The sequence below is a fragment of the Salvelinus fontinalis genome, chromosome 1 (assembly GCF_029448725.1).
Source record: "Salvelinus fontinalis isolate EN_2023a chromosome 1, ASM2944872v1, whole genome shotgun sequence".
Taxonomy (NCBI): domain Eukaryota; kingdom Metazoa; phylum Chordata; class Actinopteri; order Salmoniformes; family Salmonidae; genus Salvelinus; species Salvelinus fontinalis.
The window spans coordinates 26,754,547-26,780,000 of record NC_074665.1 but is presented as its reverse complement, the minus strand read 5'-3'; the positions used below and the strand labels follow the sequence as shown (position 1 = coordinate 26,780,000).

The 25,454-nt window shown below is 42.8% G+C and overlaps 1 protein-coding gene across 2 annotated transcripts in view; it reads left to right on the top strand.

The window, feature by feature from the left end:
• eno4 (enolase 4) overlaps positions 1 to 25,454 on the top strand; it is a 42,566-nt gene that overhangs the window by 5,759 nt on the left and 11,353 nt on the right. The window contains exons 3-11 of one of the 2 annotated variants that reach the window (XR_008758972.1): positions 5,301 to 5,500; positions 16,356 to 16,492; positions 16,948 to 17,117; positions 17,606 to 17,737; positions 18,163 to 18,231; positions 21,505 to 21,669; positions 21,758 to 21,883; positions 21,992 to 22,187; positions 22,699 to 22,806. Coding sequence is in view for 1 of the 2 variants with exons in the window: in XM_055917999.1 (XP_055773974.1) it covers positions 5,301 to 5,500; positions 16,356 to 16,492; positions 16,948 to 17,117; positions 17,606 to 17,737; positions 18,163 to 18,231; positions 21,505 to 21,669; positions 21,758 to 21,883; positions 21,992 to 22,187 (1,195 nt within the window). In the remaining variant the exon portion in view is untranslated. The remainder of the gene's footprint in view (positions 1 to 5,300; positions 5,501 to 16,355; positions 16,493 to 16,947; positions 17,118 to 17,605; positions 17,738 to 18,162; positions 18,232 to 21,504; positions 21,670 to 21,757; positions 21,884 to 21,991; positions 22,188 to 22,698; positions 22,807 to 25,454) is intronic. The other variant, XM_055917999.1, reaches the window with a different exon arrangement.

The window sequence follows — 25,454 nt, the reverse complement described above, 5'->3', positions numbered from 1 at the left end:
TTGCCAATTGGCCTGGACCCTTTGCTGCCGACACGGAGCCCCGCCGATCCATCACGACTGGTCTGCCAACGTAACCTTCCGAGGGGCTTTCAACAGGCTCCCCCGTTGTGACGTCCCCCTAAGGCCCATCTGCTGGCCTGCTAGCTGTCTGAATCTCCGTGCCTCCAGCTCGCCTAGCTACTCACTGGACCCTATGATTACTCGACTACACATGTCTCTCCCTAATGTCAATATGCCTTGTCTATTGCTGTTTTGGTTAGTCATATGTCTTATTTCATTGTAGAGCCTCCAGCCCTGCTCAATATGCCTTAGCTAGCCCCCACACACACACATATCGCACCTGGCTAAAATGGTGCATCCAGAGACAAAACCTCTCTTCGTCACTCAATGCCTAGGCTTACCTCCACTGTACTCACATCCAACCATACCCTTGTCTGTACATTATGCCTTGAATCTTTCCTTCCGTGCCCAGAAACCTGCCCCCTTTACTCTCTGTTCCCGAACTCACTTGACGACCAGTTCTTTTAGCCATACTCTTATCCTACTCCTCTGTTCTTCTGGTGATGCAGAGGTTAACCTAGGCCCTGCAGCCCCCAGCATCACTCTCATTCCCCAGGCGTACTCATTTGTTGACTTCTGTAACCGTAAAAGCATTGGTTTCATGCATGTTAACATTAGAAGCCTCCTCCCTAAGTTTGTTTTATTCACTGATTTAGCACACTCCGCCAACCCGGATGTCCTAGCTGTGTCTGAATCCTGGCTTAGGAAGGCCTTCAAAAATCCTGAACTATGACATTTCCAGACAAGATAGAACTGCCAAAGGGGGCAGAGTTGCAATCTACTGCAGAGATAGCCTGCATAGTTCTGTCATACTATCCAGGTCTGTGCCCAAACAATTCGAGCTTCTTCTTTTAAAAATCTACCTTTCCAGAAACAAGTCTCTCACCATTGCCGCTTGTTATAGACCCCCTTCAGCCCCCAGCTGTGCCCTGGACACCATATGTGAATTGATCGCCCCCCCATCTATCTTCAGAGTTCATACTGTAAGGTGACCTAAACTGGGACATGATTAACACCCCAACCGTCCTACAATCTAAGCTAGATGCCCTCAATCTCACACAAATGATCAAGGAACATACCAGGTACAACTGAAAATCCGTAACCATGGGGACCCTCTTAGATATCATCCTGACCAACTTGCCCTCTAAACACACCTCTGCTGTCTTCAACCAGGATCTCAGCGATCATTGCCTCATTGACTGCGTGCATAATGGGTCCGCGGTTAAACGACCACCCCTCATCACTGTCAAACGCTCCCTAAAACACTTCGGCGAGCAGGCCTTTCTAACTGACCTGGCCCGGGTATCTTGGAAGGATATTGACCTCATCCCGTCAGAAGAGGATGCCTAGTTGCTCTTCAAAAGTGCTTTCTTCTCCATCTTAAATAAGCATTCCACATAAAAAAAAAATAGAACTAAGAACATATATAACCTTTGGTTCACCCCAGACTTGACTGGCCTTGACCAGCACAAAAACATCCTGTGGCGTTCTGCATTAGCATTGAATAGTCCCCGCGATATGCAACTCTTCAGGGAAGTCAGGAACCAATATGCTCAGTCAGTTAGGAAAGCTAAGGCTAGCTTTTTCAAACAGAAATTTGCTCCCTGTAGCACTAATTCCAATAGGTTTTGGGACACTGTAAAGTCCATGGAGAATAAGAGCACCTCCTCCCACTGTCACCACCGATAAATTTACAATAATCGATATTTTCAATATGCATTTTTCCACGGCTGGCCATGCTTTCCACCTGGATACCCCCACCCCGGCCAACACCTCAGCACCCCCTGCAGCAACTTGCCCCCCCCCCCCCCCTTCACCCAAATCCAAACAGCTGATGTTCTGAAATAGCTGCAAAATCTGGATCCCTACAAAGCAGCTGGGCTAGACAATCTAGACCATCTCTTTCTAAAATTATCCGCCGAAATTGTTGCAACCCTTATTATTAGTCTACTCAACCTCTCTTTCGTATCATCTGAGATCCCCAAAGATTGGAAAGCTGCCGCGGTCATCCACCTCTTCAAAGGGGAGACAGCTTATACCCAAACTGTTATAGACATATATCCATCCTGCCCTTCTTTTCTAAAATCTTCGAAAGCCAAGTTGATAAACAGATCACCGACCATTTTGAATCCCACCGTACCTTCTCCACTATGCAATCTGGTTTTTGAGCTGGTCATGGGTGCACCTCAGCCACGCTCAAGGTCCTAAATGATATCATAACCCCCATTGATAAAAGACAGTACTGTGCAGCCGTCTTTATCGACCTGTCCAAGGCTTTCGACTCTGTCAATCACCGCATTCTTATCGGCAGACTCAATAGCCTTGGCTTCTCAAATGACTGCCTCGCCTGGTTCACCAACTACTTCTCAGATAGAATTCAGTGTGTCAAATCGGAGGGCCTGTTGTCTGGACCTCTGGCAGTCTCTATGGGGGTGCCACAGGGCTCAATTCTCAGGCCGACTCTTTTCTCTGTATATATCAATGATGTTGCTCTTGCTGCGGGGGATTCTCTGATCCACCTCTATGCAGATGACACCATTCTGAATACATCTGGCCCTTCTTTGGACACTGCGCTAACAAACCTCCAAACGAGCTTCAACGCCATACAACACTCCTTCCGTGTCCTCCAACTGCTTTTAAATGCTAGTAAAACTAAGTGCATGCCCTTCAACCGATTTGCTGCCCGCACCTTCCCGCCCGACTAGCATCACTACTCTGGACGGTTCTGACCTAGAATATGTGGACAACTACAAATACCTAGGTGTCTGGTTAGACTGTAAACTCTCCTTCCAGACTCACATTAAGCATCTCCAATCCCAAATTACATCTAGAATCGGCTTCCTATTTCATCGGCTTCCTTCACTCATGCCGCCAAACATACCCTCGTAAAACTGACTATCCTACCGATCCTTGACTTTGGCTATGTCATTTACAAAATAGCCTCCAACACTCTACTCAGACTACATCCAATTTGCTATCACAGTGCCATCCGTTTGGTCACCAAAGCCCCATATACTACCCACCACTGCGACCTCTATGCTCTTGTTGGCTGCCCTCACTACATATCCGTCGCCAAACCCACTGGCTCCAGGTCATCTATAAGGATTTGCTAGGTAAAGCCCCGCCTTATCTCAGCTCACTGGTCACCATAGCAACACCCACCCGTAGCATGCGCTCCAGCACTGGTCATGCCCAAAGTCAACACTTTCTTTGGCCGCCTTTCTTTCCAGTTCTCTGCTGCCAATGACTGGAACAAATTGCAAAAATCTCTAAAACTGGAGTCTTATATCTCCCTCTCTAACTATCAGCTGTCAGAGCTGTTTACCGATCACTGTACCTGTACACAGCCAATCTGTAAATAGCACACCCGACTACCTCATCCCCATATTATTACTCACCCTCTTGCTCATTTTCACTCCAGTATCTCTACTTGCACATCATCATCTGCGCATATCACTCTAGTATTAATGCTGAATTGTAATTGTTTTAGCATCTATGGCCTATTTATCGCCTACCTCTCTACTCATCTTCATTTGCACACACTGTACATAGATCTTTCTATTTTTCTTTTATTTTGTGTTATTGACTGTACGTTTGTTTCTGTGTAACTATGTGTTGATGTTTTTGTCGCACTGCTATGCTTTATCTTGGCCAGGTTGCAGTTGTAAATGATAACTTGTTCTCAACTGGCCTACCTGTTTTTAAATAAAGGTGAAATAAAAAAAAATGTCTAAGAGCTTGGCACATCTAGCCACTGGGATTTTTGCCCATTCTTCAAGGCAAAACTGCTCCAGCTCCTTCAAGTTGAATGGGTTCTGCTGGTGTACAGAAATCTTTAAGTCATACCACATATTCTCAATTGGATTGAGGTCTGGGCTTTGACTAGGCCATTCCAAGACATTTAAATGTTTCACCTTAAACCACTCGAGTGTTGCTTTTGCAGTATGCTTAGGGTCATTGTCCTGCTGAAAGGTGAACCTCCGCTCCAATCTCAAATCAATGGAAGACTGAAACAGGTTTCCCTCAAGAATTACCATGTATTTAGTACCAACCATCATTCCTTCAATTCTGACCAGTTTCCCAGTCCCTGCCGATGAAAAACATCCCCACAGCATGACGCTGCCAACACCACGCTTCACTGTGGGGATGTTGTTCTCAGGGTGGTGAGAGGTGTTGGGTTTGCGCCAGACATAGCGTTTTCCTTGATGGCCAAAAAGCTCAATTTTAGTCTCATCTGATCAGAGTACCTTCTTCCATATGTTTGAGGAGTCTCCCACATGCCTTTTGGCAAACACCAAACGTGTTTTTCTTTAAGCAATGGCTTTTTTTCCTGGCCACTCTTCCCTAAAGCCCAGCTCTGTGGAGTGTCCTGCTTAAATTGGTCCTATGGACAGATACTCCAATCTCCGCTGTGGAGCTTTGCAGCTCCTTCAGGGTTATCTTTGGTCTCTTTGTTGCGTCTCCGATTAATGCCGTCCTTGCCTGGTCCATGAGTTTTGGTGGGCGTCTTGGCAGGTTTGTTGTGATGCCATATTCTTTACATTTTTTAATGATGGATTTAATGGTGCTCCGAGGGATGTTCAAAGTTTCTGATATTTTTTTATAACCCAACCCTGATCTTTACTTCTCCACAACTTTGTCCCTGACCTGTTTGGAGAGATCCTTGGTCTTCATGGTGCCGCTTGCTTGGTGGTGCCCCTTGTTTAGTGGTGTTGCAGATTCTGGGGCCTTTCAGAACAGGTGTATATATACTGAGATCATTTGACAGATCATTTGACAGATCATGTGACACTTATATTGCACACAGGTGGACTTGAACTAATTATGTGTCTTCTGAAGGTAATTGGTAGCACCAGATCTTATTTAGGGGCTTCGTAGCAAAAGGGGTGAATACATATGCACGCACCACTTTTACGTTTTTATTTATTTATAATTTTAAATAAGTAATTTTTTTCCATTTCAGTTCACCAATTTGGACTATTTTGTGAATGTCCATTACATGAAATCCAAATAAAAATCAATTTTAATTACAGGTTGTAATGCAACAATATAGGAAAAACACCAAGGGGGATGAATACTTTTGCAAGGCACTGTATCATGGTATTCCTAGGACTATAGTAGATTATGTAGTAGACAGCATCATCATTCTTCTAAAAGGCACCATAGTAGGTTTTGCCTCACATTGTCCACCCACTGCTTTTTCTTGCTAAAACCCTCCTCCCCCTTGTCTTTGTGGTTAGACGACATGTTCTGCGGTGATATCAAGCCACAGTGAGGTCCTCGACAACAGTTTCCAGGACCCAAGTGGTGTGACCAATATCAACAATGATAAGAGGAGGGATTCTGTGATGGCCGCTCTCCACTGGATCCATGAATCACTGAACACAATCCTAAAGGGCTCTGATCCCTGCGACCAGACAGGAGTGGATAAAGTACTTAGGTACGCATCCTCTCTAAAGTTCTTTGCACAGACATGTTTGCGAAACCAATAGTTGTCGATACTGAAAGTCAAGATATTGGTGATGAATGATTATCAGATATTATTAGCAGAGTGTAGAAATAATACTTTTTTTTTTACCGGTATTGTTGGATATGTAACTAATAACTATAAAAACTACCTTTCCGAAATACCTCCAGCTCTAATAATAACCCTCCTGCTGTGTTCCTGTAGATTTGGACCGATTTACAAGTTTTGAAAAATGTAGATAATTTGATCTGATTGTCATAAGGTTCCATGACTTTGTCCACTCAGGGCATCTGAACACACAAAATACATTTTGATGATTTTCATAACATTTTGGGTGTTTTATTTAACTTTTGTACAGCTGTGGTGTTCCCGGACCGGTCATTAGAAATTAATGGGTGAGACTACAATTAGTGTATAAAATTTAGTTCAGGCACATGCCCATTCATCAGATGGACACACTTCCTCTCCCAAACCCCCACATACATGTGTGTTTGAGCACGCACACACACATACACACCTCACTCCTCACTCTTCCATGGCAACCCCCACGGGAACCTTTCCCCAATAGAATATTTCCCCCACGGGAACCACACCTATTTGCATTCTCACAAACAATTGCAACATTGTTTCAATAATATATACAACTTTTCTCGCAGCTCTGGTATATAAAGCTTTTTTGAGGCCTTGCTCACAATTAATTCTGTGACACCACAATGACCAAACGATATACTGTATGTGAGGCTCTTGATCATATCTTTGATCATGACACTGGTGAGGAGGAGAGAGTCCTTGTTAAACTTTGACACAAAATAGTCTGTGATAAATAGCACAATATGTTTCATCTGAGTGTCTGTTGTAGTCAAAATAATCCATACATTATGCTTTTTTTACTCAAATGAGTTGTATGAGCTCGGGTCAATGAGGCATACAGGCTATAAATAGCAAATAGAAGTTCAAAACTTGTAATGTTCACAAGAACTTAAATTGATAAAAAGATCTAACACAACATTAGGTGATAATATATGTATTATTATATATCATTTTGGACCGGGAACACATCATTAATTAACATGAAACGAACACAACAGGAGGGTTAAATTTAAGTCAAGGTCAGTGTTGAATAAATAATAGCAATCATAGGTTGAATGCAGCATTGCTGTATGGTGCGCTCAATATGTCTTGTAGTTGAGTAGCCAGCCTAGGCCACTGCTCAAATGTTGCTGTAATAGGCCTGGGTTGGTTATTGGTTATTTCTTGTCAAGCTTTAAAAGAATGAAGCCAGACTGCAACATTTTAGTAGCCTAGATGCCAAAATCCAAGCTGTCTGTACACTTTCCTTCCGCTGCGTGCTGTAAACAGGACACACGAAAGCAGCGCAATTGACATTGCATTCACCCAATGCAAGTGCATCAGGCTGTAATTCCATAAAGTAGATGACTCAGCTGTTTACTTATTTATACTCGCTGTGTGTCCTATTGTCTGCGTGCGAATCCTTTATTTTATAGCTTTTTGACAATCAAGATGACATTTTCAGCAATGACCTGTTAGAACAGAAACTTGGCATGAACATTTAGCCTACACCATGTTTAAAGTTTCGGTCCGGTAGGAGATTAGGTTGTGTGGGTCTGGGAGGAGTGGGGTGTGTGTGTGGCACTGCCTTTTGGCAGCGCATTGGCAGTACTTTGGCAGTACTTGCGGTGACTTGTAGTGTAGAGCATCAGGGGCGACATGGAAGCGGGCCAAAATGATTTGACAACACAAATCATTGCGCGTGTCACGGGAAAGATGTGTCAGGGCTGCAACGTTTTAAGAGTATCTTCTAGTTAATTAACTATATCATTCTAGTTATTTTATAGAATGCCCCAAAAGACAAAACTAGATCAATAACAATCAAAATTAAATAAATGAAACAGGTTTGCCTGTTCTAGAACCAGGGACTGCCGATAAGAAGTAGCTTGTGCTAAATCCTAGTGAAATATATCAAATGTCTGATAAATGTTCCCAGACAAATGTATTAAATAATAAAGAACTTGAATCTCCATCCAGCAAATCCTTATGCCTCCCAAGTCGCGCAGCGGTCTAAGGCACTGCATCTCAGTGCTAGAAGCATCACTACAGACACCCTGGTTCGATTCCAGGCTGTAACACAACCGGCTGTGATTAGGAGTCCCATAGGGCGGCGCACAATTGGCCCAGCGTTGTTTGGGTTTGGCCGGTGTAGGCTTTCATTGTAAATAAGAAGTTGTTCATAACTGAAAATAAAGGCAAATTCCAGTTGTCTTAGAGGAATATATTTCATATTTTTCTCCTCAAGTTGGATGGCATAGCTTGTAATGCCAATACTTGTATAGCAGTGCATGCATATTAGATTATTTGAAAGGCATGGCACTTCTCCAAGTGACAGCATTAGCTGTAATGATCACATAATATGATCTCACAGAGATTGGCATCCCTGGGGAGTCACGAGGGCACTAGGTTAGAGGGAGGAGGGGTCACTGCTTAGCTTTACCCCTGCCCTCAGCGCATACTGTGCCAAGATGCCAAAGCCTAGCATGGTATTGTCCTCTGCTGAACTGCTGTCGTTCGCTCCTCTTGGCAGAGCTGCAATATCGAATTAGATACCCTTGCCGAAAGGGTATTGCGTTAGTGACACAAACATGAAATCATACAATTTTCAGCTGGGTTGTTTCTGAAAAAGTCTTTATTTGGTATACACTGAGTGTACAAAACGTTAGAAACACCTTCCTAATATTGAGTTGCAACCCCTTTTGGCCTCAGAACAGCCTAAATTTGTCGGGGTATGCTCTACAAGGTGTCAAAAGCATTCCACAGGGATGCTGGTTCATGTTGACTCTAAGGCTTCCCACAGTTGTGTCATGTTGTCTGGATGTCCTTTGGGTGGTAGACCATTCTTGATACACACTGCAAAATGTGAGTGTGAAAAGCCCAGCAGCATTGCAGTTCTTGACACACTCAAACCGGCGCCTGCTACCTACTACCATACCCCGTTCAAAGGCACTTAAAATATTTTTTCTTCATTCACTGAATGGCACAAATAAACAATCCATGTCTCAATTGTCTCAAGGCTTAAAAATCCTTCTTTAACCTGTCTACTCCCCTTCATCTACACAGGTGACATCAATAAATGATCATAGCTTTAACCTGGATTCAACAGGTCAGTCTATGTCATGGAAAGAGCAGGTGTCCCTAATGTTTTGTACACTCAGCGTATACAGTGCATTTGGAAAGTATTCAGAACCCTTGACTTTTTTCACATTTTGTACATTACAGCCTTATTCTAAAATGGAATAAATTATTGTTTACCCTCATCAATCAATACACAATATCCCATAATGACAAAGCAAAAACAGGTTTTCAGCTATGTTTGCAAAAGTGTATATATATATATTTTTTTTTTAATGAATATCACAGTTACATAAGTATTCAGACCCTTTACTCAGTACTTTGTTGAAGCACCTTTGGCAGTGATTACAACCTCAAGTCTTCTTGGGTATGTTGCTACAAGCTTGGCACACCTGATTTTAGTAGTTTCTCTCATTATTCTCTGTAGATCCTTCTCAAACTCTGTCAGTTTGGATGGGGAGCGTCGCTGCACAGCTACTTTTCAGGTCTCTCCAGAGATGTTAGATCGTGTTCAAGTCTGGGCTCTGGCTTTTCAGGTTTCCTCCAGACGTGACGCTTGGCATTCAGGCCAAAGATTTCAATCTTGATTTCATCAAAGCAGAGAATCTTGTTTCTCTGTTCAATCTTGGCAAACTCCAAGCGGGCTGCCTTTTACTGAAGAGTGGCTTCAGTTTGGACACACTACCATAAAGGCCTGATTGGTGGAATGCTGCAGAGATGGTTGTCCTTCTGGAAGGTTCTCCCATCTCCACAGAGGAACTCTGGAGCTCTGTCAGAGTGACCATCAGGTTCTTGGTCACCTTGACCAAGGCCCTTCTCCCCCGATTGCTCAGTTTGTCCGGGCAGCCAGCTCTAGGAAGAGTCTTGGTGGTTCCAAACTTCTTCCATTTAAGAAATGGAGACCACTGTGTTCTTGGTGACCTTCAATGCTGCAGAAATGTTTTGGGTCCCTTCCCAAGATCTGTGCCTCGACACAATCCTGTCTCGGAGCTCTACGGACAATTCCTTTTACCTCATGGCTTGGTTTGGTTTTTGCTCTGACATATGCACTGTCAACTGGGGGACCTTATAGAGACAGGTGCATGCCTTTCCAAATAATTTTCAATCAATTGAATTTACCACAGGTGGACTCCAATCAAGTTGTAGAAACATCTCAAGGATGATCAATGGAAACAGCAAAATGTTGAGTCTCATAGCAAAGGGTCTGAATAGTTATGTAAATAAGGTATTTCTGTTTTGAAAAAAAATTCTCAAACCTGTTTTCGCTTTGTCATTATGGGGTATTGTATGTAGATTGAGGGAAAAAAAGAATGTAATCAATTTTAGAATAAGGTTGTAACGTATCAAAATGTGGAAAAAGTCAAGTTGTCTAAATACTTCCCGAATGCACTGTATATTGCATATCAGGGTTCTCCAACTGGCGTCCCGCGGGTGGTTTAATTTCACCCTCCCAAGTTTTCTGAGCCAAATGTTTTGGGGGGAACATTTTCTGAATTTTGATTGTTGGACATAAAAGACTAAAAACACCAGGAAATCAGCTCCAAGTAGATTTAATTTGGGAAGTCTGTTCCAAAGTATTGCCACGCATAGAGAAATACTGCATATGTTATTGTATACAAATGTTTTTTTATTTAACTAGGCAAGTCAGTTAAGAACAAATTCTTATTTACAATAACGGCCTAAGAACTGCCTTGTTCAGGGGCAGAATGATAGATTTTTACCTTTTCAATCTAGCAACCTTTCGGTTATTGCAACCTTTCGGTATTCAATCTAGCGACCTTTCGGTTACTGGCCCAATGCTCTAACCACTAGGCTACCTGCTGCCCCGAATGTAAACAACGTTTGAAATTATTATGTTTTTAGTCAAACATGGCAGGGCTGGTCCTGGCCATTACATCCCTTGGCCTGACCCCAAACATTGCCAATAGTCCCAGTAAGCAAAATTATGTTGAAAAGACGTCTAAAATCCGTATTTTCCCGGATGTTAAAATCAGGTTCATTTTTGGTTCTGAATGAATGTTGAAAATATGTCATTTATAGACGTCTATGTGTGCGCTAAATCTCTAAAGTCTATGATTGATTCAGGAAGTAACAGTGACTCGCTCAATACGGAAGTGGTCAGATAACGTGGATGCTACGCTACAGGACTGTTTTGCTAGCACAGACTGGAATATGTTCCCAGGATTCATCAAATGGCATTGAGGAGTATACCACCTCAGTCATCGGCTTCATCACTAAGTGCATTGACGACGTCGTCCCCATAGTGATCGTACGTACATATCCCAACCCTAAGCCATGGATTACAGGTAACATCCGCATCAAGCTAAAGGCTAGAGCTGCCGCTTTCAAGGAGCGGGACACTAATCCGGATGCTTATAAGAAATCCCACTAAGCCCTCAGACGAACCATCAAACAAGCAAAGCGTCAACACCGGTTCTGACGCTCGTTGGATGTGGCAGGGCTTGAAAACTATTACGGACTACAAAGAGAACCCAGCCGCGAGTTGCCCAGTGACGCGAGCCTACCAGTCGAGCTAAATGCCTTTTATGCTCACTTCGAGGCAAGCACCAAGCTGTTCTGGACAACTGTGTGATAATACTCTCGGTAGCCGATGTGAGCAAGACCTTTAAAAAGGTCAACATTCACAAAGCCACAGGGCCAGATGGACTACCAGGACGTGTACATAAAGCATGCGTGAGCCAACTGGCAAGTGTCTTCACTGACATTTTCAATCTCTCCCTGACCGAGTCTGTAATACCTACATGTTTCAAGCAGACCACCACGTCCCTGTGCCCAAGGAAGCGAAGGTAACCTGCCTAAATGATTACCGCCCCGTAGCACTCACGTCGGTAGCCATGAAGTGCTTTGACAGGCTGGTCATGGCTCACATCAACAGCATCCTCCCGGATAATTTAGAGACCCACTCCAATTCACATACTGCCCCAACAGATTTTCCACAGATGACGCAATCTCAATCGCACTCCACACTGCCCTTTCCCACCTGGACAAAAGGAACACCTATATGAGAATGCTGTTCATTGACTACAGCTCAGCGTACAGCACCATAGTGCCCACAAAGCTCATCACTAAGCTAAGGACTCTGGGACTAAACACCTCCCTCTGCAACTGGATCCTGGACTTCCTGACGGGCCACCATCAGGTGGTAAGGGTAGGCAACAAAACTTCTGCCACGCTGATCCTCAACACTAGTCCCCTCCTGTGCTCCCTGTTCACCCACGACTGCATGGCCAAATACAACTCCAACATAATCATTACGTTTGCTGACAACACAACAGTGGGAGGCCTAATCACCAACAACGATGAGGCAGCCTATAGGGAGGAGGTCAGAGACCTGGCAGTGTGGTGCCAGGACAACAACCTCTCCCTAAATGTGAGAAATCAAATGAGCTGATCGTGGACTACAGGAAAAGGCGGGCCAAACAGGCTCCTGTTAATATCGACGGGGCTGTTGTGGAGCTGGTTGAGAGTTTCATGTTCCTTGGTGTCCACATCACCAACGAACTATCATTGTCCAAACACACCAAGACAGTCGTGAAGAGGGCATGACAACACCTTTTCCCCCTCAGGAGACTGAAAGGTTTTGGCATGGGTCCCCAGATCCTCAAAAAGTTCTACAGCTGCACCATCGAGCATCCTGACCAGTTGCATCACCGCCTGGTATGGTAACTGCTCGGCATCTGACCGTAATGCACTACAGAGGGCAATGCGTATGGCCCAGTACATCACTGGGGCCAAGCTTCCTGCCATCCAGGACATATATACTAGGCGTTTCAGAGGAAAGCCCCCAAAATTGTCAGACACCAGTCACCCAAGTCATAGACTGTTTTCTCTGCCACCACACTGCAAGCGGTGTCAGAACACCAAGTCTAGGTCCAAAAGGCTCCTTAACAGCTTCTTCCCCCAAGCCATAAGAGTGCTGAACAATTAAACAAATGGCTACCGGACTATTTACATTGACACCCCCTCCCATTTGTTTTTTACACTGGTGCTACTTGCTGTTTATTTTCTATGCATAGTCACTTCACCCCTACCTACATGTACACGGTAAGGTCTACACATGTTGTATTCGGCGCATGTGATTGATAAAGTTTGATTTGATTCTTTGTCTACACCTATTCAGAGTCGTTCACACCCTCTTAAGCTTTAGCCACACTCATCTCTTTAAGGTAAACAACCAAAGACTTCAAGACTCAAAGTGGTGAAGCTAGTAGCCTACAATATGGAAAAACTCCAGGTAAAAACAGTTTATCTAGTCCTTGGCCTGTCTCCTAATATGACTTTGAAAGTGTCCAGATAGAAATATTGTATAATTATTTGATAATGCTTACCCAGACACGTGTCTAAATTAATGGGTCATGTGAAATGCTATAACCACCCCACAGCTACATCTAGCTAAGTGGATGTGTCACTATTGTCTAGACATGTACACATATTCATGAAATACAATAGATGGCCATATTCACCCCCAGACACACCTGGCTAACTTGATGGGTCATGTAATCATTCTTTTGCGGAGTGGAGTCATTTGTTTAGACATGTAGCTAGTTAGCTAGCTAAACTATTAACCATAATCCCAACCCATAGCTACAGTACAAACAGATTGGCCTAGGTAGCTACCATCCATGAAATGCTGGAGTATGAATCTGCAGGTAGCTAAAGCAAACCAACTAGATTCTATGTTAGCTAGCTAACGTTAGCTAAAATTAGGATATAACTAGCAATGCAACTTCTGAGATACGAATAATATTACTACACAGATCATACACATAATGTTATCGCTATCTAGCTAATGAAAACTACTTTCTGATAAATTGGAAAAGTATAATATCTGAAAATGTAGCTAGATTCTTACATGGATACATGGATGAACGCTTCACAGCAGCGTGTCTTTTCCGTTTGGTTTGTAGCTAGTTACAGCTTGTATGGCACATTGTTGTGTCAAGTCACTCTGGTCAACCGTGTGCAGAAAATAACTTTTGTCCTTCACATCTTTTTTCCCACTGATCTTTGTCGGTAGCGCCTGCTAAATTCTGCAGTTCTCTATGGCTAACATTATATCTTTCAAAAAAGCCGCGGTAGCAAGGCTTATCTACACATACTGAGCATCTCATGTTATAGACGAAGGCATGCTACATGCAGACCAATCCGAACTCATCTTTCGGCATGTTCAGCCCAGCCATTATCTCAGCCAATCATGGCTGGCGGGAAGGTTCCTGTCTTTTTTCTTGGCTAAACCATCTAGGGACTTAACCATTTTATTTGTATTTACAGATGACATACAAGTTTGTTATTCAGGCACATGAAAGTTCAAATTTTCCAGAAGCCATTTCTGCTCAAAAATGCATTTAGATTTTTATTTTTTAAATGTTAAAATGCCTCTCCTGTGATGTAGTGACGTGCGACATATGCTTCGCTTCTTGTGATGGGTCACATTTGTAAAACACCAAAAAAAGACGTTGACTGTGCTTTGGGGTGGCAGGTAGCCTAGGGCTTAGAACGTTGGACTAGTAACTGAAAGGTTGCAAGATCGAATCCCTGAGCTGACAAGGTACAAATCAGTTGTTCTGCCCCTGAACAAGGCAATTAACCCACTGTTACTAGGCCGTCATTGAAAATAAGAATTTGTTCTTGACTGACTTGCCTAGTTAAATAAATAAAAAATGACTGGGATGTAGGCCACAATGGAATTGTATGAATGGCAATAAATTGCCTGAATGCCCATGGATCTGTTAGGCCCACGGTTTCTGAAACAGGCTGTTGCGTTGGCTTTATTAGTCCTGATTCCTGTGACTAATTAATTTGTCTATTTAAGCTCTGAATATCAGCTACCCAACTTTTATAAGGAGTAGTTTTCCTGGGCCTATTTTCAATGTGTTTACACAGCGGGAAATGCAGAAGGATTTTGTTTTTCACTATGATCAGCTCGTCAAACATTTAGAGACAAACTTGACAGACAAACTTGAAACCACTGATCATGACTGTTTAGCCCATGGGATGACAGGACGTCAGTTGTGAGTAGCCTGATTGTCCATTTTACTTTGACCTGTCCTGTTTTGAGGATATGTTGTTTGTCAACACGTCAGCGCATTTTTTATTTGGTTAGGCTATTGTCAGACATTTTATCTCCAGCCTGTAGGCTACAGAAAAGGGCCCATACTCTTTCTACGATATGCTATATCTGCTATATTATTTGTTAGATTTGTTTTTTGGACAGAATGTTGGTGGAGCGCTGCAGTGATGTGTCTATCCAACAGCACCCTGGAAATGCACGCTGGGAATGGACATGATAAATATTTTGCATCCCTGCTTTTGACAAAGTGGGCACTGCTTATCTCAGGGCGGCTTCAGCGCTCAAAAGCCCATATGCCACTGGTTGAGAGAAATTTTCTGGTTTTGGGAAGTATTATGTGAGGTTTTATGTGTTGTTGGAGGCGCGTCTTGGTCAGTTTAGCTCAGAAAATGTCGCCCTCGTCAATGTGCCTCCATAGGCGGCCGCCTAATCCTTCCTCTAAGCGGGCCGGCCCTGCTGTTTGGGCTTCTTGCGGTCAATTTGCAGTCTACTAATTATTTGTAATTATGTTCCGGCCCCCCAACCATCCACTCAAGAAAAAATCTGTGAATCTAGTTGATGATCCCTGCTGTATATCAATAACTCAACAAAAGCTATTGAATGTGTCTAACATTTAAATTTCTCTCATTAGTCAATCAATATGCTGTAAAATGATTCAGCTAGATGGCTAGATGTTTTTATTAAGGCCATTACATAGGCCTATTGGCCAACCTTTCTTGGAAAATCCAAGAAGGGTCATCCAACCTATTCTATTTCATTGAAGTAACAGCAGGGTTGCCTTTGCACATAGTTTGGGATGGACCGGAGCCTTTTGCCTCCTGTTAGTTATGATCATACCACATTAGGCCATGTGGTATTAGGATGACAGTCGAGTTGGACGATATAGACAAAAATCCATATCATGATACATTTACTGAACTATAACAATAACTGTGCACCATAGTTATTTTATTTATATTACCCTTAAAACTATACCTACTACTTTGAACGATGTAGCTATCAATTGTCCCATTAACAATCACCCATATTAGCAAACTTTTTCTAATTTCAAACTTCACATTTCTCTAGTAGGGTTATTTATTCAAATAGGCTATTTTTCGTAATGAACACTATCAGAAAAATATCCACGATAGGTGGTTAGTTTGTCGGTGTCGATCATTTTCGGTTGTTCTTCCCAACTTTACATGACAGCCTCCAAAAATATTAGCCTACACGTTTAAAATGTATAAACTGAAAGTAAGACCCAGTGCTTTGTTTTTACATAGCCAATCAAGCAAGCTTGTTGACTCTGTACCTAATTCAGAAATAATAAAAAAAATGTATGATGGCTTTGTAATAGCAGAGACAGAACATAGTTTGCTGTGCTCTCTCAAATACAATGCTCTGGTAATTCTGGTGTCACAGAAGGAGTGTGTTCCATTCTCCATCAGTACCTCTTTGGTCAATATCTGACATTTCTCCTATTATACAATGGCTCATCCAAGGGTAAAATAAACCATTGTCCTGATCAACCCCATAGTATCATGCATGCTGCTTTCGATAACTCTATGCTGCTCCTGTGGAAGGCCAAGTGGTATTTGTCTTGTGTGGCAGTGATTTCTTCATGGCCCGCTACCTGGAGGACCAGGACATTCGGAACAGAGAGAAGGAGAACCAGCCACCTAGTGTGCCTGTGCCTGAGCCATCCCCTCCCACCGCACCCCCCAAAGACAAGAAGGGTGGAGACAAAGGTAACGAACCTCTCCCCTGGGCCAGCCTGCCAGATAATCTGACATCACACATCATATTACCATGACTGGATGATTTTCTTTCAAAACATTAGCTTGTTCTCAATCAAATACAGCAGCGGGGACCCTTAAATGTTACACTGACGTTTCCGCCTGGGAGACACATTGAGATGGTGTTATTTTAAGAGCTCTGCCAGTATTAGGTCCCAGCTCCATAGAGAAGTCTCGGTTGAAGCAGTGGTCCAATGCACTCATCTCTCGTGCTTATTTCCCTAGTGGCCCCCCCTGTGGTAAACCGTCTCCTCCCCTCTCTCTAGTGACAGATAAAGCCCACTGTGTGTTGTACGAGAGTCCCTGTGGGAGGCCTGGCCTCTCAGTCAGTCACGGGGGGAAATTCTTCTTCCTCTCAAGTTGTGTAACAACATTGAGGCAGATAAAGTTTGTTTCTGGTTTTCCAGGCAAAAAAGGCAACAGCACAGAGAAGCCCATTCCGCCTCCAGAGCCCTCAGAGCTGGTCCTGCCTGGCAGCATGGCCATTGGTTCAGTGTCCTTGGCTGTGGCCAAGACTGGGGCTCTACTGCAATGCATCCCCCTGTACAAGTACATCAAAGCTCTGCGAAACCAACAAGTCAGTGAGCCCCCCCTTCAACACACATACCTGCACACACACAAACACACCATGCAATGTCATGCAATGTGATATAGGTCATTGATCAGGAATGATAGGCCTAAAGGCAATACCAGATACTATACAGTATGTGTGGGTGTAGGGAGGCTATTTCATCTACCGGTAGTTGTCATACAAAACATGTAGCGAGTAGTTTTTAAAAAGTGTCAGAAGTGCTGAGTAATATTATTGACCATCTTCTCTTGACTTGGGCATATAATGTCCAAAATCTGCTTCTGTAACTAAAGTGTTCAATAATATCTCACCAAGTCTTTTATGTTCCAGAAGGCATTTCTGCCAAAAAACGCATTTAGATTTTTTTTTTAATATAAAACGTTCAAATGCCACTCTTGTGAAGTAGTGGCGTGCGACATACGCCTCGCTTCTTGAAACGGGTCACATTTGTAAAACACCAAATGCTTTACTATGCTTTTTCTTTATTTTAACAGCCGTGTCCAAATGAGATGCACATCCCTGTGCCCTTGGTAACTTTGTTGAGCTGTGGCAAGATGTCCCCAGGAAAACTCAATTTACTGGAGGAAGTCATTGTCATCCCTAAAGCTGGACAAAGACTCAAACAAGTATTGACACAATATTTTCAGCCTTTATTCTCCAATTTCAAGTTACACACTTTGTTCTCGATCTGCCCAGTTTTACTGGGAGAGTCCATCAAAACTCAAGTTCATTCTTTGTGTTCTATCTGGACACTTACACATTTAAGTAATTTAGCAGACGCTCTTATCCAGAGCGACTTACAGTAGTGAGTGCATACATTCATTCTGATCCCACGCTTGAATGGAACACACAACCCTGGTGTTGCAAGCTCCGTGCTCTAGCAACTACACCGCACACGACCATACAGGACTTACTAAATACTAGTCTTGAGTGTCGAGTCAACCAATGTTCCTGATTGTTTTCCAACGTAGCACATTTTCTCTGCCAAGCTTTGGTATTACATAGTTTAAAGAAACATGTATCGAAGACAATCTGTGCACTCTCCCAACAGATCATTACAATGGTACTTGAGCTTCAAAAGGAGATGATGAAAATAATGAACGCTGCTTCAAAAACAGGGGTAAGGAACATTGCGGCCGATCCTTGTATATTGGATCTACTGTACAGTATAGGGCTCTATTTGTGTATTATAACTCACAGTTGAGTCAGGGTCTACAGTACATGTTGTCTTTCTTACTCTACCTTCTAGAAAAGAAAGCAAATACATTTTGGTGGATATAAACTCAGCAAAAAAAGAAACATCCCTTTTTCAGGACCCTGTCTTTCAAAGATAATTAGTAAAAATCCAAATAACTTCACAGATCTTCATTGTAAAGGGTTTAAACACTGTTTCCCATGCTTGTTCAATGAACCATAAACAATTAATGAACATGCACCTGTGGAATGGTCGTTAAGACACTAACAAATAACAGATGGTAGGCAATTAAGGTCAAGGACACTAAAGAGGCCTTCTACTGACTCTGAAAAACACCAAAAGAAAGATGCCCAGGGTCCCTGCTCATCTGCGTGAACATGCCTTAGGCATGTTGCAAGGAGGCATGAGGACTGCAGATGTGGCCAGGGCAATACATTGCAATGTCCGTACTATGAGACGCGTAAGACAGCGCTACAGGGATACAGGAAAGACCGCTGATCATCCAAGCAGTGGCAGACCACATGTAACAACACCTGCGCAGGGTCGGTACATCCGAACATCACACCTGCGGGACAGGTACAGGATGGCAACCACAACTGCCCAAGTTACACCAGGAACGCACAATCCCTCTATCAGTGCTCAGACTGTCCACAATCGGATGAGAGAGGCTCGACTGAGGGCTTGTAGGCCTGCTGTAAGGCAGGTCCTCACCAGACATGACCGGCAACAACGTTGCCAATGGGCACAAACCCACCGTCGCTGGACCAGACAGGACTGGCAAAAAGTGCTCTTCACTGACGAGTCGCGGTTTTGTCTCACCAGGGGTGATGGTCGGATTCGCGTTTATCGTTGAAGGAATGAGCGTTACACCGGGGCCTGTACTCTGGAGCGGAATCGATTTGGAGGTGGAGGGTCCGTCATGGTCTGGGGCGGTGTGTCACAGCATCATCGGACTGAGATTGTTGTCATTGCAGGCAATCTCAACGCTGTGCTTTACAGGGAAGACATCCTCCTCCCTCATGTGTTACCCTTCCTGCAGGCTCATCCTGACATGACCCTCCAGCATGACAATGCCACCAGCCATACTGCCCGTTCTGTGCTTGATTTCCTGCAAGACAGGAATGTCAATGTTCTGCCATGGCCAGCGAAGAGCCCGGATCTCAATCCCATTGAGCACGTCTGGGACCTGTTGGATCGGAGGGTGAGGGCTAGGGCCATTCCCCCCAGAAATGTCCGGGAACTTGCAGGTGCCTTGGTGGAAGAGTGGGGTAACACCTCGCAGCAAGAACTGGCAAATCTGGTGCAGTCTATGAGGAGGAGATGCACTGCAGTACTTATTGCAGCTGGTGGCCACACCAGATACTGACTGTTACTTTTGATTTTGACCCCCCCTTTGTTCAGGGACACATTATTCTATTTCTGTTAGTCACATGTCTGTGGAACTTGTTCAATTTGTCTCAGTTGTTGAATCTTGTTATGTTCAAACAAATATTTACACATGTTAAGTTTGCTGAAAATTCACGCAGTTGACAGTGAGAGGACGTTTCTTTTTTTGCTGAGTTTAAATATGTTATCTTTTGATTTATTTCTAAGACTGAATATGTTACTTTTTCCAACTTTGTTGTGTTACAGCCTGAATTGAAAATTGATTAAATTGAGATTTTATGTCACTAGCCTACACACAATACCCCATAATATCAAAGTGGAATTATGATTTTAACCTTTTTTACTAATGAACTAAAAATGAAAACCTGAAATGGCAAGACTACTGTAAATAAGTTCAGGAGTAAAACTGCTTAACAAGTCACATGGACTCAGTCTATGTGCAATATTAGTTTTTACATTTTTGAATGACTTCCTCATCTCTGTACCCCACACATACAATTATCTGTGAGGTCCATCAGTCGAACAGTGAATTTCAAACACAGATTCAACACAAAGACCAGGGAGGCTTTACAATGCCTCACAAAGAAGGGCACCTATTGGTAGATATATATTTTTTTTTAAGCAGTCATTGAATATCCCTTTTGAGCATAGTGAGGTTATTAATTACACTTTGGGTAGTGTGCACCCAGTCACTACAACGGTACAGATAGTAGAAAACTGTGGATGGATCAACAACATGTAGTTACTCCACAATACTAACCTAATTGACAGAGTGAAAGAAGGACGCCTGTACAGAATACAAATATTCCAAAACATGCATCCTGTTTGCAACAAGGCACTAAAGTAATACTGCAAAAATGTGGTAAAGCAATTCACTTTTTGTCCTGAATAGAAAATGTTATGTTTGGGGCAAATCCAATAAAACACATTACTGAGTACCACTCCATATGTTCAACCATAGTGGTGGCTGCATCATGTTATGCTTGTAATCGTTAAGGACTGGGAGTTTTTCAGGATAAAAAAAAAGAATGGAGCTAAGCACAGGCAAAATCCTAGAGGAAAACCTGGTTCAGCCTGCTATCTACCAGACACTGGGAGATTAATTCTCCTTTCAACAGGATAATAACATAAAACACAAGGCCAAATTTACACTGGAGTTGCTTACCAAGAAGACAGTGAATGTTCCTGAGTGGCCGAGTTAATGTTTTGACTTAAATCTGCTTGAAAATCTATTACAAAACCTGAAAATGGTTGTCTAGCAATGATCAACAACCAATTTGACAAATCTTGAAGAATTTGGGCTAATGTTGCAAAATCCAGCTGTGGAATGCTCTTAGAAAAAGTCTTATCCAGAAAGACTCATTTGTAATCCCTTCCAAAGGTGATTCTAACATGTATTGACTCGGGGTGGAATACTTATCTAATCAAGATAAATTAGTGTTTTATTTTTTTATTTTTTACAAATGTTAGAATTTTTATTCCACTTTGACATTACAGAGTGTTTTGTGTAAATCCTTGACAAAAAAATGACAATTAAATCCATTTGAATCCCACTTTTTCCACATTTTGTTGTGTTACAAAGTCAAGGGGTATGAATACTTTCTGAAGGTACTGTATATATTACATGAAAACGTAGATTTTTCAAGGCTTGAATCAATTCAACGCCGTCTGTTTATGGTTAAGCACTAGTTGCACTATCAAACTGCAAATAGAGGATCCAGCACTTCTTTCCACAGATATAGGTATATTATTAACAATGACACTTTGTGTACATTTATGATGGCTGACTAAACATTCCTTCTCTCTTTGCAGCCTGTACTGACAACAGTGTCTGACTCTGGAGCCTTAGTTGTTGGGTATGAGCGTCCTGAGCAGCCGCTCGATCTAATTACTGAAGCATCTAACAATCTTGGATTGGCACTTGGAAAGGGGATACATTTAGCAGTAAACTGTGCTGCTCACAACCTAATGGACTATGTATGTAAACAGAATGTTAAAACATGCAGTGTGCCCTTGCACAATGAGTACAATTCTATGTATTAATTCTGTCTTTGCTCCTCTACAGCCAAAAGGAAAGTATGAAGTTATTACAGGAACACCCAAGTCTCCTGATGAACTAGTGGACATGTATGAGGCTTTGATTAGTAAATACCCAGCAGTCGTAGCTCTGATCGATCCTCTGCGAAAAGAGGTAAGACGGGAACACTGCTCTGAACACAATACCGCAGTAAACGAAAGACATGCGTTGGTGAGTACAAAGGTGCTTGTAGAAGCTCACGGTATGTGACCCCTGTGTAAGGATGTGGAGCAGTGGGAGAGACTGAGCAGTGTGGTTGGAGGCTCGTGTAGCCTGCTCTCTGACATCTCCTCCAAGCCCCAGTGTCACAGCTCACGGGAAGACGCCCCATCTCTTCCAGGGGTCAGAGGGTATATCCTCAATCAGAGCAATGAGACCACAGTCACCGACCTGATCCACGTCACCACAGAGAACAAAGGTAAGGGAGCCACTGATGGAGTCAGTTTTACATAGAGCTATTGTTTACTAATACATGACTCATTGTCCTATTGTAAGTCAAATGTATAGTATGCATGGTTGTATGGAGGGAAATCAAAGCCATGCTAGTGGAATTAGCCTACATATTGGCCAGATTGACCTAAATTAATTGACGTCATAACATCAAAACTGAATAGACACGGTGTATACCACAGAGACACGCTGACAAACATGGTTGCTCTGATGGATTCTGTTGGATGAATCTTATAGACGTCCTTTCCAGATGTTGAAATCCGGTGCATTTTAGGTGCTGAATGAGAGGTGAAAATACGTATTTCCCGGACGTTGAAAATACGTAATTTACAGATGTTGAAAATACGTTTTTTTTTCTGTCATTAATTTTATGGCCTTATATCACAATAATACTTTTTCAAGCCTCTTAATATAAGAAAGAGGAGCTAGCTGAAGATTGCAACAGAATATTTTTTTGTTTTTTTGTTTTGTTACCAAAGCCCCTTATACCACCCACCACTGCGACCTGAATGCTCTAGTCGGCTGACCCTCGCTACATATTCGTTGCCAGATCCACTGGCTCCAGGTCATCTATAAGTCTATGCTAGGTAAAGCTCTGCCTTATCTCAGCTCACTGGTCATCATAACATCCACCCGTAGCACGCTCTCCAGCAGGTACATCTCACTGGTCATCCCAAAGCCAACACCCCCTTTGGCCGCCTTTCCTTCCAGTTCTCTGCTGCCAGTGACTGGAACGAATTGCAAAAATCGCTGAAGCTGGAGACTTACATTTCCCTCACTTACTTTAAACATCAGCTATCTTGAGCAACTAACCGATCGCTGCAGCTGTACATAGTCCATCTGTAAATAGCCCACCCAATCTACCTACCTCATCCCCATATTGTTTTTATTGACTTTTCTGCTCTTTTGCACACCAGTATCACTACTTGCACATCATCATCTGCTCATCTATCACTCCAGTGTTAATCTGCTAAATTGTAATTACTTCGCTACTATGGCCTATTTATTGCCTTACCTCCTCACGCCATTTGCACACACTGTATATAGACTCTTTTCCCCCCTATTGTGTTATTGACTGTACGCTTGTTTATTCCATGTGTAACTCCGTGTTGTTGTTTGTGTCGCACTACTTTGCTTTATCTTGGCCAGGTCACAGTTGTAAATGAGAACTTGTTCTCAACTAGCTTACCTGGTTAAATAAAGGTGAAATAAAAAAGAATATATATATTTTTTTAAGTATTACATCTGTCACATGGACTTATGTTAGCTTTTTCAAAAGCAGCGATGATGTTCATAGTAGTCAAACCTACAGAATAAACCAACAGACCACTTCAACTACAATAACATTCTCAGTAACAGTTACATACTTTTGTATATCTGGTGTACAGTATGTGGACACCCCTTCAAATTAGTGAATTCGGCTATTTCAGCCACACCTATGGCTGACAGGTGTATAAAATTGAGCACACAGCCATGCAATCTCCATACACAAACATTGGCTGTGGAATGGCCTTACTGAAGAGCTCTGTGACTTTCAACGTGGCACCATCACAGGATGCCACCTTTCCAACAAGGCAGTTTGTCAAATGTCTGCCCTGCTAGAGCTGCCCTAGTCAACTGTAAGTGCTGTTATTGTGAAGTGGAAATGTCTAGGAGCAACAAGTGGTAGGCCACACAAGCTCACAAAACAGGACCGCCGAGTGCTGAAGAGCCTAGCAGGTAGAAATCGCCTATCCTCGGTTGCAACACTCCAAACTGCCTCTGGAAGCCACGTCAGCACAAGAACTTTGTCGGGGAGCTTATTGAAATGGGTTTCCATGGCCGAGCAGCCGCACACAAGCCTAAGAATGGAAACTAACACTATTATCCCAATGAGCTCTGCCCCCAAACAAAATTTGGTCAGTGCAGACCAGATCCAAATCTGAACTAATCATAGACGTCTAGGCTATGTTTCACAAGTTTGAACAGTACAGTGCCTGACGGTTTAGGAGAGTAGAGCACAGTGGAGTACAATGCAGTACGGTATGGTACGGTATAGGACAGTAGAGTTTTATTCAGTACAGTAAGGTATATGACAGTATTTTTTTTCAGTAAAGTACAGTACGGTATAGGACAGTAGAGTTTTATTGAGTAAAATACGGTATGGTACGGTATAGGACAGTAGAGTTTTATTCAGTATAGTAGTGTAGTTCAGCAGAGTAGAGTACATTAGAGTATAGTAGGGTACAATAGTACACTATATTTGACTTTTATTTTATTTACTGTACTCTGTTCTGCTGTATTGTACTTTACTCTACTTTTCTTTACTATACAGTACTGTACTGTGCTGTCAACTTGTGAAACATACGGGTAACTGCCAAAATAATGGAAAAACTTGCGTAAATGAGGAATACAAAGCATATTGCAAGCAGGTGCTTCACGCAGGTGTGGTTCCTGAGTTAATTAAGTAATTTACATCCCATCATGCTTAGGGTCATGTATAAAAATGCTGAACAGGCCATTATGTTGGCCATTATTTTTGCTACCATGGCTATGCCCCCATAGGATGACAATGCCCACATCCACAGGGCACGAGTGGTCACTGAATGGTTTGATGCATGAAAATGATGTAAACCATATGCCATCTCAATCACCAGATCTCAATCCAATTGAACACTTGAGATTCTTGAGAGGCGCCGGAGACGGCGTTTTCCATCAATAAAACCAAATTGTGGAATTTATTGTGGAAGAATGGTGTCACATTCTTCCAATAGAGCTCCAGACACAGAATGTGGACCAAATTTCACTTGTTCGTTCGGGCAGCCACAAAGCACAAAAATGTAATCTCTGGTTAAAGATTGAGTTTTGACATCCGTTTGTATACTCGAGTACTCTAACTCATGCCCTTCACTATTGAAGAATCTATGCCAAGGTACACTGAAGCTGTTCTGGCTCATGGTGGTCCAACGCCCTATTAAGACACTTTGTTAGTGTATCCTTTATTTTGGCAATTACCTGTAGATGTCTATGATTGGTTCAGATTTGGCCCGGTACAGACCAGGCCCAATCTGAATGAATTATAGACATCTATGTTTGGGCCAAAAAGGCCAGTCTGGGCCAAAAAGGCCTGTTTGGGCCAATAGGCTTGCACAAAAAAAAAGATAATGAAGACATCGGTAAATGCTTAGTGGGAAGATTTCCCCGTTTGCATGCTGCCGAATTGAAGCTTAGATCACAGGGAGCCAAATCAATGTCA